Below are 16,292 nucleotides of genomic sequence, written 5' to 3'. Positions count from 1 at the left end.
GACAGCAAGGTAGACTAACTCCAAGCTGCATTGACGACGGCATTACGACTCAACCTCAGAACTTATAAACCTTGGAGAAGGGCGGATGGTACCAAAGGTTTTGAAGAAATGGAAGTGCGAGGTTGCGGATTGTCGTCATTGGGCTCGACGGTTTGTCTTCAACCTGCCCAGTCTGTTTTAAGATGGAGGACAAGGCTGCAGAGCTGTAGGAGGGAGGCTGAAACTCAATGACAAAACCACTTATAGCTTTGATATCTGTTGCTACTCATCAGCAGTGGCTGCCTGGTTCCTGTCCGTCTCAGCCCTGGAAAAAAAGGTTCCTCAGATAGAGTTACGGTCTGTGGTCCACTGTTGGTGGTTCATCCAACCATCTTTCAACTGATAAAGCAATTTTCCTTTGCTTTTATACTGCCTTTTTTTTTTTTTTTAAAGGTTCAAATGTCAAATTCAGATTTCCCTACTTGAGTGGACGCTTGGACCAAACTCCTCTTTGAGGTTTATTAGAACCACTGAGGCAAAAGGAAGCCAACTTCAGAATACAAAACCCTTGGGGGGAATTGAAGTACTATGGGGTTGTAATGTATTCTATGGCAGCGTTCCTTCCCTCTGCCTCCTGGTTACACATTGGACTACTGACATACCAACGGACAGGGGGCATCTAATCCAGGTGCTCCTTGGTCTCCCTTATCCCCTTTGGCCCCCCTGTTGCCTTTCTTGCCCCTCTCTCCCTGTAAACAACAGTGCATTAAAAAAAAAAGACAAACTTTAGTCCTCCTGGTCAATTTGCCACACAGTAAGCAAATATGTTTTTTTTTTTGTAAAAGCACAATCATCTGGCTGGTGTTCTTACCTATGTGTAATTTAGACATTCTTAGTAATTTGGTATTCTAATTCAGTAATGATGTGTCTGATGTGCTTTTTGGTGTTTTCAAAAGACAATATGGTTTTCTAATTTAGTGGGAGGGGAAGGTAAGTAGAGGGAGTTAGGGAAAAGGGATCTGAGCCAGTGCAATTGGTGAGCGGGTTTCGTCCGAATGTCTTGCTGAGGACTACCAACAAACTATACAGCACATTTTGGAAGTCTTTGGAAATGAAAGTGTGAAGACTCTCATGGTGTTTTCATTTTTATCATGGCAGGTAACCGCTGAACACAACATCAAATACGAACACAAGCACCATGATGATGTCACAAAATAAAAGAAATATCCAATTTTTGCATCTTACGCATTTACTTTATGGAATTCTAACTAGTATATGAAGAAGTGGCGATGTGATCTTGCAGAAGGTCAAATGCTAAATTCCCCATGAAAAACATTGTACAGTATTGCATCTCTTGGGGGAACAAATAAACAAAATCCAAAAATCTGTTCAGTCTTCATGTTGACAGGAAGGTCTATTGATAGGAGCCTTACATGACATGAGCATGCATAATATGAAGAAAATCTAGTAGGTCAGTATTACCAACAGAAAAACGCTCACCTATAACGCTACGTCTACATTCACTGACCACTACCTCTTGGAATGGGCTGCATAGCAAAATCTGAAGTGCTAATTTTAATATAAGACTTCCTATGCAGTTCGGAAATATAAATAGGTCAAGCCTGACCATAATATGACCGTGATATCATTTGAACGTCCGCTCACCAAGTTCAAAGGCAGGAAGGAATCAGAGTAAGATAAGAGAGAGTTTGTTGATAGAGAATAATGATAGGAAGGGTAATATACTGCCTGACTGACGTGCAATGTTCTCCCAACTTTTCTTAAAGGATATGTTCGGCGATTTTGGACCTATATATAATTTGTCTCTTACATACCTATAGTATTTAGACCTGAGGCAGCTGTCGGTTGAAACAGCAAGCTCCACTGCTAGGCCTCTTGCTGCTAACAATGAGTCCAAATGGGGTTTGTCATTTGTCAACTTTGGTGGCGCCATTTGTAATCTCCACAGGGGAGTTGAGAGTAAACATGAGACAGTTCTCCCATTACAAACACTTTCACTGATCAGGAAATCACAGAACTATTTTTCTCTGCTGCAGCACAGACTGCTGTGGGGTGAAAGTGCGTTACTGGCGGAGTGATCTAGATCTAGAGCTAGTCAGGTCAGATTGTAAACAGTAGAGTTTGGTAGAAGACGATCCACTGAGTGGAAATGGTGCGGTGTGCTGCTTTCTGGGCTGTTGATAGAAATACATCGGTTAGTCGCCATATGGTTTTCACAGACTGGCTTTTCTGGAGATATTTTGACAAACACCATTTGGACTCATTGTTAGCAGCAAGAGGCAACAGAGCTGACTGGAGTCAATATGCTCTGTGGGTCCAAGTACTACAGGTATGAGACAAATTATATACAGGTCCAAAATCTCCAAACTTATCCTTCAGTGTCACCTGCACAACTACTATCCGATATCTTAGGCTGTGATCAGATAGGAAGCTTTTTTCTCCTGTGCAAACACAAAGCTCAGCTGAGCGTCGCTGGTAACAGAGAGAGGCACAAGGAGCATTACATTATTCTGGTTGTTATGCAACAAAAAGCTTGACAACAACTTACAACTATCTAATTAGTGTTAGCTAGCTAACCTGAAGTAATAAAGGGAATAACGTTGTTGAAAATAAAAATGAACCAGAAAAAGTCAGCGACTGCTGTGCTTGCTGTTGGACGAGGATGAGGAGCTCATTCTGAAATGGAACATGCAGTTGTGGAAGAAGTACTAAGGTCTTTTACTTCAGTAAAAGTAGCAATACAACAATGTAAAGATACTCCATTACAAGTAAAGGTCCTGCATTCAAAATCTTACTTAAGTAAAAGTCCATAAGTATTGGCAGCAAAATGTACTTAAAGTATCAACCTAAACATACTCATTATGCAAACTGTCCCCATTTAGAGAGTTATATTTTTCATAAATTATTGGAATATTAATACTGATTTATTGACATACATGTACATGTAAGCAGTAGGGATGGGTCATGATTTGTGAATTTTCGAATAGTCATTAAATTATAAAAAAAATCTTCGAAGAATGCTCGAATAGTTCCCAGTGAATATCGAATAGTATTTTTGCTTGAAATGCCCATCCCTAATAAGCAGCGTTTTAAAGTTGTCAACGTGAAGCTAATCTTAACAATTTAGCTATACTTTTGGGTAGTCTAATCTATAACAATGCTATTTTATAGTTATTTTATAAAGATGATCAAATGTTTTAAATATAAAATATTGATCTGAAAAGTAACTAGTAACTATAGCTGTGAAATAAATGTAATGGAGTAAAAAGTACAATATTTCCCTCTAAAATGTGGTGGAGTATAAGAACAAAGTAGCATCAAATGGAAATACTCAAGTAAAGTACAAGTGCCTCAAAATTGTACTTAAGTACAGTACTTGAGTAAATGTACTTAGTTACTTTCCACCACTGGGAGCATGTGGGTACATGACGTCCTCCTAGGGAGAACAGAGCGCTTGACTTGTACCATCTCATCCAAAACAGGCACCTGCCGTGACCAAACCACTGAAAATAACTGAAAAAAAGAAGAAAAGACCGAGGCGCTTTCAAAAAAGCCGGTCTGTGAGGTCTTAGTATTCTCTGACAGAGTTTTTGTACAACTGGGGAAATTCTAAAACTCAAAGTACAAGCTTTTTCTCATTTCGGAAACCATGACAGGGTGCACTACAACAACCACCTACTGTAGAGCCAGTGGCTGTGTGTTGAAAGCAACAGTGGGGGATGGACTGCATGGGACTGCACATGACTAATGCCCACAAAAAACTGTCTCCATAGAACTCAAATGTCGAGGCGCGCAAAATCTTTCTCGCACTAAACCGTGAACATAATTTAGTCAACATTGTGGCAGTGTTGGGAGAGCATTGCTTGCCAGCTAGGAGAGGGAAGGGGAGTGGTGGAGGGGGGGGGGAGGACTACAGGAAGGCTTGCAAGGAGGAGGTGAGTAGTAGTAGGAGGAGTAAAGAGGAGGTGTAAGAGGAGGAAGATTAACCCAGGACTACATTAGAGTGCAGGAGGAGGAGGAGCAGGAGGCCAAGGTTTGTGAGAGGGAGAGAGGGCAACCCCGGCAATAAAAAGAGCCACGGGCCACAGAACAAGGTGGAGGGAAGGAAAAGGGGATAGGAAGACCTGCGGAAACAAAGGAAGACAGGACAAAGAGTAAAAACAGCAACACTATCCCATAGCTATATCTGCAGCACCTTCAACTGGAGATCTGCTCGTAAAATTGTTTCTCATTCTGGTTTTTTTGACTTGAGACCAGTTGAATGTGCTGAGAGAGCTAATGAAATGTCAAGACTTTAAAGATGGGAGTTGGAATATTAAAACAGTCATAGGTTAATGGGAAGGAAACAGACATTCTCTTAGAGGAAGGGTATGTGGGCATTAAAAACAGATTCTCTGATATACTGGCAACCTGTAGATAAAGTACATTATTTTACACAATATCATTTTGCAGGGCTATTTCACCATTTACTGCAATACCGATTAATAATTCATGTAGACAGAATAGTCAATTGCAATTTCGAGTATGTACTGAATGCGCTGCATAATAAATCACTTGAAGAAGACAATAATGCAAGTGAGCAAAAGACAGCTGACTCCATAGAAACTTTTCAACGCGTCTTAAAAACTAACATTAGCAAGTCTCTTTGATGTCATTTGGCGGGTTTTGAATATTATCAAAAAATTATGCTGCAGTATCTTTTGATCTGTTGAAGTTTATCAGGTTTAAAAAAAAAAAAAAAAAAAAGCCACTGCAAAACAAACACATTTGCCTTCGAAAGGCAAAAGACATCTTGATATGAATTATTCAGGATCACAAAAAAAACAAAAACAAAGCCAACTACCTGACTCATCTGGCTTTTCTTTTCATGCGTGGTATCAAAGAGAACATCTGATTTGGCCAGGTTAATATATTCACTTTTTAAAAAAATTCAGATCTCCCACTTGAGTGTGTCTTTGAACTCACCACGATTCTGCTCAAATGACCTTTTATGGCCCCACAAGGCGGTTGCAACAATAATGGCAGGGGCATAAAGTGTTGAGGGGCATAAAGTGTTTGGTTAAGCCACTTTAATGTATTGAGCAGAAACATAAAAGAGTGGTGGTCTTTTTGTATCCCACAGATGGTATGTAATGTGTGCCAGTTTGCCAGAATCATGTCCCCTGGTCTGACATATGTACATACTCTATGAAGGGCATAACGAGCAAAGAGTTATGGGTGCTGTCTTACCCGGTTCCCTTTGATTCCTTGTGGTCCTACTAAACCCTGAAAAAAGAAAATTACAAATAATATGAATGTCTGCATCGTGTTTGTTGATATATCCGTTTGCAATTTTGGCCTGTTATTAAAAATCAGATATCGTCCACCTCTGATATGATCGTTATGATGCAGTTTGATTGATTATATATTTATGGTGGAATTGATCAATAGTACACTGGTTCTCTATGAGAAGACCTTAACCTGAACTGATTCTAATGCAACATTTTCATTGGATTCCATACAAGTATGCATGGGTTTTAGTGTCCCATGATGGTCTAAATGCTGTTTCAGAGGCTTTTCCACCCTGACAAGAATACAGTTCTGGGGCAAACACCGAATACTTGCAATATTTGGCATGAAAATGGTCAAATTTAAAGATACTGGATACTGGCAGCCTAAATTCAGGTATTATCGCTACTGGTATCAGCCTTCTAAAATCCATATCATTCAAACCTTACTGTATTCTATTAAAAAAGTTGACTTACAGGGATGCCTTGAGGCCCGATTGGTCCTGGTACGCCTCCGTCTCCCTTTACACCCTGTAGGGACAAGAGGGGATCAAAAATGTATATGCCTCTAAAATCATATCAAATATAAATTTTATGAACGCACACACAGAAACAAATACTCACTCTCTCTCCCTTTGGTCCTGCTGGCCCTGGCACACCCGCTGGTCCTATTAGACCCTTTAAAACGAGACAAAAAACCCCACTAGTCAGCAGATGTCACTACATGAACAGGATAGCGCTACAGAAAATATCATTATCAAATATCTACCATCAGTAGATCAACAAGCTTCCTGGTGGACTTCAATAGATGTCACAAAAAATAACTTGTCAATTCGATCTGTAATTGATCTTGAAGTTGAGCAACAGAAAAGAGGTTTAGATTAGGCTTAAGATGTAATTTTTTTTATCCTGATAGCCGTGGCAAAAACACACCAAGCTTGTTGAACTACTGACCAAACAATTACAAAAAGGAGGGAAAATGAATAAAATATAGTTCTGCTGCAGCTCTCTTTCTGAGTAGTAGTCAGGATTGGAGAGGAAGACCTTGCATCTCAGGCACATCCAGTATGTACAGTGCTGTACGGAATGCAACAAGAGGCAGCCGTACTGTCCAGCTGTACTGTATTACATGTCAACATGCAGCATGGGCATCTCTGCATGCTCCTTTTGGGTAGTTCTTAGCAATCGCAGCTTTGCAATCCGGGATCATGAGGCAGGAAGCTGTTTAGGCACGATTGAGGATTGAGGATTTACGCTGTCATGGTCTCCAACATGAGACAAGATGAAAATTTAAAGCAGCAACTTTGCAACTTTGGTGGCTCCAATTGGTGGTGGGAGATAGCCGTTTGAATTTTTTTTTTAAGTTGGAAGGACTTTGTTACCCAGAAATGTGAGAAGAAAACTCTTTCAATGCTTCGGCAATAATTTTGTATTTCGCTGTTTTGATTCGTCACTTCCTGTGTAGAGAAGATTTCCCGCCAGTGACCATACCGACACTAGAATTTGATTTGGTCAAATAGGGCGAATCTACATCAATTGTTATTTAGACTGACAAGAGGTGTTTTTTTTACATAAAATTTTGTCTAGTGGAGCTTTAAAGAGTAACTAAACCCCAAACCCAAATCTGTGGTGAAGCCTGACAACTAAAAGTAGGGTACTGAACTGGTCATCTGCTATTGGCTGGTCTTTGGTGCCAGGTGAGTAGGGTACTGAACTGGTCATCTGCTATTGGCTGGTCTTTGGAGCCAGGTGATGTCACCACCAAAGACCAGCCAAGAGCAGGTAACCAGTTCAGTACCCTACTCACCTGGCACCAAAGATCAACCAATAGCAGATGGCCAGTTCAGTATCCTACTTTTCACCATTAGATGTCAGGCTTCATCACAGATTTGGGTTTGGGGTTTAGTTACTCTTTAATAATCACTGTGGGGAAATTGGGTTGCATGAGCAAATAGTAATGGGATCAATAAAAAATAGAGAAACTGGGGGTATGTAAACATAACACAACTGATAATTTCAACATCAGAATGTGTTAAGACGAAATGTGTGAATGGAAAGTATGAAAAAAATGAACTAGAGCATGACTAGGGGCATAAGGATGATGTCGATCTTAAAGAGTTCATATGTGTAAAGCTGGCATATTTGTTGGCAAATTGGTTTTGCGGCGGATCGTCCAATAACCAATCAGACAGGTGAGTCCTCAAAAACTCAACGCTAAAACAGCACCGCTCTCTCTGCACAGAACTACTGTAGGAAAGAAAAAGAGACAAGACGAGCATGGGAGGCAGGACAAAGCGAGCGGACGTGACAAGCAGACGTGACAAGACACCGGTGCGGACAGACAGGCAAAGCAAGCGGTAGCAAGGGGTGGAGGAGGAAGAGGAGGAGGAGGAGGAGGAGGAGGAGAAGGGTGGGAGGGGGGGGGAGGACTTGCGCCACTCACCACTGGACCCGGTCTGCCGTCTAACCCATGAGCCCCCTGTATAGCGTTGTACACAGTTAGAGAGCGGAGATGATGGAGAGATGGTGGGAGGAGGAGGAGGAGGAGGAGGGAGGAAGGTGGGGGAGAAGGATTGGGACGGGGAGGGGGAGGTGGGGGAGTGAGTGAAGCAGTGACTCAAGTGACTCCAAAAACACATTCAGATGTTGATGAATGAAGGGTGATGGAGGTGGAGGTGAAGTGAGTGACAGTAATTGTCAGTAACTCCTTGTTTGTGACTTGAAGTCTGCAGCCATATTGTTGTTCATATCTACTTTAATAGAGACATACAACATGCATAATGCGCTTCACTTGAGGTGTTTTCATATTCATGTGTCATACTATACAATGACATATTATGACCAAATTCATGATTATAGATACATATCAGCTGCAAGGGTGGAAGTAACAAATTTGCACTATTCACTATACAAATTTATACTATTACTATTCACTACTGTAATTGAGTAGCTTTTTGTGTACTTGTACTTTTTTAGTAGGTTTTGGAGTCAGTAATTTTGCTTTTACTTAAGAATGTTTTGACTTAAATCAGTTCAAATTTTGTCAGCTGTCCATACGCATCACATCAGGAACTAGCCAACTGTAAATTGCATCTGCATCAAACGTATGCTAGCATGTGGAAGAAACATTAAGCTAGTAACTGTAACATAAATGATGGTAGCTTATAACATTAGTCAAAAAGCCATCCACAGCATTACAGTATTATTGGCTTGTGTTAGCTTGGTTGTTGTCTAGCAAGTTTGCTAGCCTTGCTAGCTAGTTCGCTAACAGAGATATCAGTGTAGTAAATTTGTTACTGAATGATGGGAGTGGGCATTTTCAGTTTTTGTAGTCATATATCAAATAATGACATGAATTTTGACATTATTTGAGTGAAAACGTGCAGTATCACATATTGAACTCTGCCCTTGCGTCCTTTCAGCATTACATGGGAAAGATGGTCTCTCTTATATAAGGTAACTCAGTAACTTTAAGGGCCCCATTTGTGAATCAAGTTCATGGTGCTGTTGCACATGGGTGTGACCAACACATTATTGGTAATTTTGTAACCAGAGATGCTAGCGCACCAGTGGTGCACCTGCAGTGCAGCTGAAGTTGGAAGATTCTGGAACACATAGTATGAGCTTTTCCTCCTACTGTTAAACTACTGGCTGCATGTTCAAAGCTCAGCGACTGGGGGATTCAAAGTTCAGTTTATTATAATTTTGAGTGCACCACACGGGACCGTGCATGGCCTGTGAAAAAATTCCATAGAAAATCTCCATAGAACTCAATGGCCGAGGTGCGTGCAAAATCTTTCTTCCTTCAAAATTTGAATATGGCTTGATACCAAAATTGTGCCATGAAATAGCCATGAAATTACTGCTGCAAAGTCACTGCACTTGATCCGGCATGAAAATAAGGCCCTTAATGTGAGTACATTTTAAATGAACTACTTTTTGAAGTACTTTTTTTTTTTATCAGTGATTTTACTTCTACTTAATTTTGATACTCTTTCCACCCCTGATCAGCCGTTTCAACTATACTTACTTCATTCTTGCACATCATGACAAGTTATGGTATTTAACAACGTAATGTAGCATGACCCATATTTTTCCCATACAAAGAGGAGTTACTGCGCAATTTATGATGTGACACATATCGCTGTCATGTGAAAACCTCATAACTCTTTCTTTCCAATTCTACAAGCCTTGGTCTTATGAAACCATTATAAAAGCCCATGGGATAAACTCATAAATGCCTGGTCATCAAGCTACGCTAAGGCCGTTCCTGAAAAGTTGACATTTTGAACAGAAGGTTTTCACCAGACAGACGATAAAGTACAGTATAGATTGATGATTGTTTTACCCAGAATGTAAACCAAGAATAAAGAATAGAAACCCAAAGGGATAGACACCATCATCATTATATGAATTATAAACTATAATTTAAGAGAAATACAAACCTTATGAATATTTTGACAAGTGTAAAATCATCTCAATATAAAACAGTCCAAATGCCCAACAAGCTATTTGAATAATATTCCAGTTAAGCCAATTAAAATGTAGACTAGGCAGACTTTTTAGATCTGTAGCTGTCATGTTAGTGGTTTACTCCCCCTCACAGAATCCACCCATCCATGCAACATTTTGACAGGATCATGACAACATAAAAGCAACCGCTGAGCCATGAAACCATCCTGTGAGAATTAAGCCTGGAGTCAAAGCCACATAATATGACACGACAGTCAACCTTTAAACACAAAAGCCTGCTCCAGAATATATCTAAACTAGGGTTAGACCAATATGGGCTTTTGAAGGCTAAAACCAATATATCGGTCTAACCCTAATCTACGAATAAACAAACAAAATTGTAATATAATTCCTAAAAAGGTCAAGATGAAGTTAGAACACAACACCAGACACAACATCTAAACAATCAACCTCTAATAAAATAAAATGTCTCAAAATGTCTCTGTGGAATAGAAATGAAGTCCAGTGTACTTACAGGGAGTCCAAGATGGCCTCTGTCTCCCTTGTCGCCTTTGGAACCAGTCGCTCCCTTCTCTCCTCTGACGCCTATGCCTGGCTCTCCCTGGGAGGCAATGGAAGGAATAATCAAATGCTCACACTTACAATTCATAGAACGTCTGTGAAGTAGACCTACACTCTACTATACTGTATAACTGAATGCAATAATAAAATGAGGCGTTGGAGGAGGTAACGTAAGTAACAAAATCTCACCTTAGGCCCTGAATGTCCTTGAGGTCCCTGAAGGGAACAAGCACATCTATCAGTGGGATAACCGACACGCTCTTCACAATGCTTCGCTACTTGCCAGAGGTGTGACCAAGTCAACTTTGCTCGAGTCCCAAGTCAGTCTCAAGTCTTGAGGCACAAGTCTCAAGTCAAGTCTCAAGTCTAAATGTAGAACAGCAAGTCAAGTCAGAACAAATCAAGAGTCCACTATCAATTTAATATGTTAAAGAAAACTAAATATCTAGGACTTTTCAATGCAATATGGTTTTAAAAACTTGGTAAGAGCATCATGAGTTTGATTTCTATAATCAGTTTCAACTTCAATAAATTCAATCATTCCAGACAAATTCAGAAAACACAATTTAAATTCCCAAGTCACCAGAACCCAAGTCAAGTCAAGTCTCAAGTCTTCTTCTCAAGCAATTAAAAATGTGGCTCGAGTCCAAGTCATGTGACTCGAGTCCCCACCTCTGCTAATTGTTGTCAAGTAGTGTGGTGATACTTAAAGGGTCTGCATTGTCAAATAACTATGACTGGATTAGAGCATGGCACTGACACTGTTACGGCTGGTTCATGCTTGCCATGCGGCTATAGATGTGCGCAAGTTCCAAAAGAACGCAGATGCACCGTAGCATTCAGGCTTCTTGCACTTCTCGCACTTTAAATTTCCAGTGCTTTAGTGTTGCTGTAGGAAAGTTCAGCCATCCACATCTCCCAACAAGAAAGAAAAATGCATTGGAATTGGCCAGTGGTTCCAGTTTCTCTTTCGCCTTTACATAACTACACATGACGTACAATTTCATGTGTTGTGCGATTCCCAAATGCGGCCAATGCACCCAGTCATTTTGGCTGCAATTCCATCATTTTGCACTGCATGCATTCTGTTCAATTCCCGCATGAAGCACAAACCAGCCGTTAGGGTTAGGGGTTTGATTCCCACTTGGGGTCACCCATGCGAAAGATGGCATATGTTACTCACCGCCAGGCCGACCGGTCCTTGGGGTCCGGGGGGCCCTGGAGGACCGTAGACCTAACACACACACGAACAGCAGGTTAAACTGCAGCAGATACACTCGCTGATAAAGCATGACTACTTCAAGAACTCTTGCCCTGATTCCACCAAGAATTGCACTATTATAAGACCAATGGCTTAATGAATGACCCTTACCATTTCTGACCTTCCTCCCTCCCCAGACTCGCCTTTAGGACCCTGTGACAATGGGTGGGAAAGGACACAAAAGAACACAAAGTTGACACTATGTACACTCACCAGGGAAACAATAAGTGAATGAAAAATTAAGCAACACAACAGTTCTATTGCAAACAACACTGGGAGCGAATACAAAATGTATTTCACAGTTTCCCCTTTGCCAGGTCAGACATTGCATACAGGACGATGCAGTCTGAGGGGCACCATTGCGTACCATCGCGCCTGGTAATCCGATAGAGCCAGGGGCTCCTGTAGCCCCCTTTTCACCCGTAGGGCCATCTAAACCCTACAGAACAAGGAAGGGGGAGATAGACGTTATGATAATGGCAGAGAGTTTCAATTCAGGGAGTTGAGAATAATCTTCATGTTAGAGTCAAAGCTAAATAGAGGAGTTAGAACGCGTTGTCTTTTGTCAAATCTTTGTCTTAAATGCCAAAACCATATGTAACTTTGCACCAATCTTTATGTAACTTTGCACCAATCTTTATGTAACTTTATGCCAATGCTTTGTTTAACACTGTAATGAGCCACGTCCAATTTTTCTTGTAATGAAATATTCTAGTCAGGGACGCAATGCTGCCCATCCTACCTAAACAACTTTACACCAAGATGTATGAGTGAAAGCATAAAGACCATCTTTCTAGGTTAATCATTCATATGTAATTGACAGGAATACAGATACACTGTATTAACAGTACATACTGTAGGCTCTCTAAGTAACACCAGGCTACAAATAGCATGGGCTCTTGTATGGGGGCACATTTGGGATCCATGCCATGGTGAATTAAAAGTTAAACTCACTGTCATTCCCGGGGTCCCTTCCAACCTAGCGAGCCTCTAATTAGATAATAAGAGGGTAGCCATACAAGCCAAGGCCTTCCCTTGCCGCTAGATAATGACAGATCAGGGATTCAGGCTTTGGTGTGGGAGCCCCGGGCGGCGGTGTGATGTGGTGCGGTGTGTGGTTAACCCAGTCACTCACAGGTGATCCAGATGGACCCATGTCTCCCTTGTCTCCCTTGGGTCCTGGGAAGCCCATGAGACCGCCCTCCCCTCTGGGACCTTCGGGACCGGCTGGGCCTGCGGGACCGGGTTCTCCGGGCTTCCCTCGGGGTCCCTGAAAACACACATTATCATAGGTATGATCGTTATTCCTAATACTTGCCACATTTGAACTTTTGTTAAAGCTGCACTAGGCAATTTCGAACGTTAGCGGCCCCAGATGGCAGCAAGATAGAACTATTTGAAAACTGAATTTCAACACCCAGAAATCCTGTAAGGTGGCGTCAGTAAACTGCACACAGCACGCTCATGTTTTCCAGCCCAGCCTTTCCATGACGCTATATGCCAAAGGTAAGAGAGGGGAAAAGATCTAACGGTGGTGAGTCCAGCTTTCTCTGGACAGGGCGACATGCTTGCTGTTTAGGAGACAGTTTGGATTCACCACCTCCTGTGGGCGGAGAAGTGACCACACCCAACACCAGAGCAAACACGGTGAATCTTCAGCATCTCAGTTTGCGTGGATGGGACGCTCTTTCTCTGTTGCAGCCCCACTTTGTGATTTAGACTGATAAGACGGGTGTATTTTCACATCAACTCTTGCCTAGTGTAGCTTTAACATCACCTCTATTATTGCCATCATGAATAATGGCTCATCATAATTAATAGACATCTATTGCAAGATGCATTCGTCTAACAAATGAAATGCCGTTTCTTGCCTTCTCTCCGTCAAGTCCTGGAGGACCTGGTAGGCCAACTTCACCCTGGGGTAGCACAACAAACAATGCATGAACCATACACAAAAGATCCATATATGGGAACAAAAAAGGGATGATGATCCTTCTCTGTTTACTTTATGTTTGTTTTTAATTTCTCTTGCTGTTTCTATGCCTGTGTACCCTGCCTGTCTATTGTATTGTATTGTATTGTAGTCTCCTACCTTGGTGCCAGAGACCCCAGGAGGCCCTGGAGGTCCAGGTAACCCAGGTGGGCCCTAAGGTGCACACAGGAAAGATCACATTGACTCAACAGAAAAGAATGCGTTTGCGAATGCCACGATGAAACTTCAAAGGTACTTACCATCAGCGGTATATTCCGAATATCCTGTGGATAGATATTAGATGTTAAAATTAGAATCATCATGTGACGGCTGATTGTACATCTAAGAAAAAAAGAAACTAAGAAAGGGACACGTACATTTTCGTTGTTCTGGATTTCTGACTTTCCTGGCTCCCCTGTTGGGCCTGGAGGACCCTATACAGTGAAATATCACATTAACTAATAATCAAGAAAATTCCTGTATACTGTATTTGTAAATTGGACATCTAAGATACTAATTACATCAATGTTCTATACTCATTTGAAGCCCTCAATCTTGACTTACTCTTGGTCCAGCCGGGCCTTCAGGGCCTGCTTCCCCCTAGAGGTTGGATGAGGGTACCACAGTTAGATTCTCCCCTCAGAAGATAAAGTTTGCATTTGGAACGCACCCTTCTCAGAAATGTTCACTTTAAAAGGCAATGGGATAATCCTTTTCATACTGTTCTCAGATCTCATCTTACCTTGTTTCCCTGGTCGCCTCTGTCACCCTGCAAAAGAAACATCATGACTTTTGAGTTTTGTTGAACAGGTGCTGAATAAACCACAAAGGGAGCATCGCTCTGTGTGCAGGTTTCTTCTCCATTATCCGAACTGTGTCACTTTACCTTCAGTCCCATTAGGCCTGGCAGTCCTGGTGAGCCGGGTTCTCCTTTAATTCCTTGGCCTGCGATGCTTGGCTCCCCCTTATCGCCCTACATACAGAATATAGTGTTAATTCACTGGAGGACAGCACATTGTCCATTAACCAGACAAGAACATCTGCAAATAGGGTTTGACTGATATGGGTTTTTGAAGGCTGATACCGCTGTTTTTGAAGCTGCCATCAATCTAGTATCTCTATATTTTCCCATTTTCATGCCAAAAATACAAAGATTTAGCGTTTCCTTCCAGAATTGTATTCTCGTCAGAGTGGAAAAGCCTCTGAAACAGCATTTAGACCACCATGGGACACTAAAACTCTCCAGACTGATGAATTAGGGTTAGCAGCTCTTTAAAGCAGGGCAACCCACCACACCTATTCAGTGGTAGGGAACATTATTGAGCAACTGAATGAAGGTTTTCCATAGTTTTTTATGTAGCTGTGGTCAGAGAGGAACGTCAATTATAATTTCAAAAAAGGCCAATATCGGCCTGATATATCGGCAAACCACAATATCAGTCCAACCCTATTTACAAAGTCATGATACTCTGTCATAACATACATATTATATGGTGGCTCACACACAGTGGATCAAAATGGAATGAAGCGGCAACGATTCACATGAATTGCACATTGTTGCTCTGTGTGCAAAAGCTGACAACAAAATTGTGGCCTTCATTCTTTGATTCTCTCATCGGCATCTGACACAAACAATCACACGGCATCTCTATACATCCCCGCGGATCACAGCGCATCCTTCAAGAGACGAGGAATGCTTTTCCCGCAATCCATTCTTCTGTGATTCAATGGCGGAGGGAATGTATGAGCGTTGTTAGTGATCAACTGTCTGTCGTGACTGACAAATGGCACGGTAAGAGACAGCACAGGCCGGTACGTACAGTACAACATGGCAGCGGGACAACAAACAATCTGTTAGCCTGCCGAAATTAAACCTAGTCATTGAGGCTGGCTAATTACACCATCTATTACACAGATCAAAGCACTTCAACAGACGGCAATTGAACACGCTAATAGCGGGGAAAGTTAAAGAAGCAAGTCGAGACGTATCCGCAGCGTTGGCCCGGCCACAAAGACAAACACTGAGGTGATGAATGGCTGACTTCACAGAGGTCTACTTGCTAAAGGAACATGGATCACTGACAAATGGACAGCCAAACAGTTAGGATGCCCATTCCATTCCATGCCAGGCCTACCCTGTAGCCCCTCTTGCCAGGGATGCCAGGGGTACCGGGGATGCCAGCCTGGCCCTTTCCAGTGGAAGGAAGATCGGAGTTACGACACACGGAATCGACCGATTGCGTAATGAACCTGCCACATACGTACACTGCTCAAAAGCGGTTTTACCTTTCGCCCGGGAGCGCCTGGAAAGCCCGCTTCTCCCTGCGATGGCCGAGATGGTGCAGAGGTCAAAGATGGGGAAGGTGGGGAAGAGAAAGGTGACAGAAAGTGAAAAGAGAGGATATATCGCTATGGGAGCTTGAAAAGTGCTCCAGGGTTCTCACAATGAAAGAAGAAAGCATGCAGACATACGGTATCTACACTCGCAGGCAAGCGTGCGCTATTCATGAAAGCACAGCGTGGATGAAAAACTGATTAGCGTCTGTCATGTGCCCGCCACAAGATGATTTAACCCCCTGAAATTGGTTGTTATAAATAGCAAGGAAAACACACTTGAGTTATTTAATTCATCTGTGTGTTTGCTCCCCTCTTCAATTGGCCAGATTAACGAGTAGATGATCTAAGGATGATGCGCAGTCACAGCTGTGACCACAGACATACAGACACAGAACACAGACCGCCTGCTAGGGGGAGCTTA

General features: G+C 42.0%; 1 protein-coding gene across 1 annotated transcript in view; it reads right to left on the bottom strand.

Annotated features, from left to right (window-relative positions):
* The window catches only part of LOC139662685 (collagen alpha-1(XIII) chain-like), a gene marked incomplete at its 5' end in the record, with an annotated part of 87,887 nt that overhangs the window by 7,799 nt on the left and 63,796 nt on the right, over positions 1 to 16,292 (bottom strand). Inside the window, 17 exons of the mRNA XM_071541406.1 lie at positions 642 to 728; positions 5,230 to 5,265; positions 5,745 to 5,798; positions 5,892 to 5,945; positions 7,711 to 7,746; positions 10,255 to 10,341; positions 10,491 to 10,517; positions 11,485 to 11,535; positions 11,674 to 11,715; positions 11,930 to 12,001; positions 12,698 to 12,832; positions 13,434 to 13,478; positions 13,655 to 13,708; positions 13,795 to 13,818; positions 13,912 to 13,968; positions 14,099 to 14,134; positions 14,277 to 14,303. Of these exons, the coding sequence (XP_071397507.1) occupies positions 642 to 728; positions 5,230 to 5,265; positions 5,745 to 5,798; positions 5,892 to 5,945; positions 7,711 to 7,746; positions 10,255 to 10,341; positions 10,491 to 10,517; positions 11,485 to 11,535; positions 11,674 to 11,715; positions 11,930 to 12,001; positions 12,698 to 12,832; positions 13,434 to 13,478; positions 13,655 to 13,708; positions 13,795 to 13,818; positions 13,912 to 13,968; positions 14,099 to 14,134; positions 14,277 to 14,303 (924 nt within the window). The remainder of the gene's footprint in view (positions 1 to 641; positions 729 to 5,229; positions 5,266 to 5,744; positions 5,799 to 5,891; positions 5,946 to 7,710; positions 7,747 to 10,254; positions 10,342 to 10,490; positions 10,518 to 11,484; positions 11,536 to 11,673; positions 11,716 to 11,929; positions 12,002 to 12,697; positions 12,833 to 13,433; positions 13,479 to 13,654; positions 13,709 to 13,794; positions 13,819 to 13,911; positions 13,969 to 14,098; positions 14,135 to 14,276; positions 14,304 to 16,292) is intronic.

Source organism: Centroberyx affinis, unplaced genomic scaffold (assembly GCF_046629955.1).
Source record: "Centroberyx affinis isolate AG114_WGS23_722 - 3 ecotype Tasmania unplaced genomic scaffold, CSIRO-AGI_Caff_v1 ptg003862l_1, whole genome shotgun sequence".
Classification (NCBI taxonomy): Eukaryota; Metazoa; Chordata; class Actinopteri; order Beryciformes; family Berycidae; genus Centroberyx; species Centroberyx affinis.
Note: the sequence above shows the minus strand (reverse complement) of the source record. Positions and strands in the feature narration are given on the sequence as shown.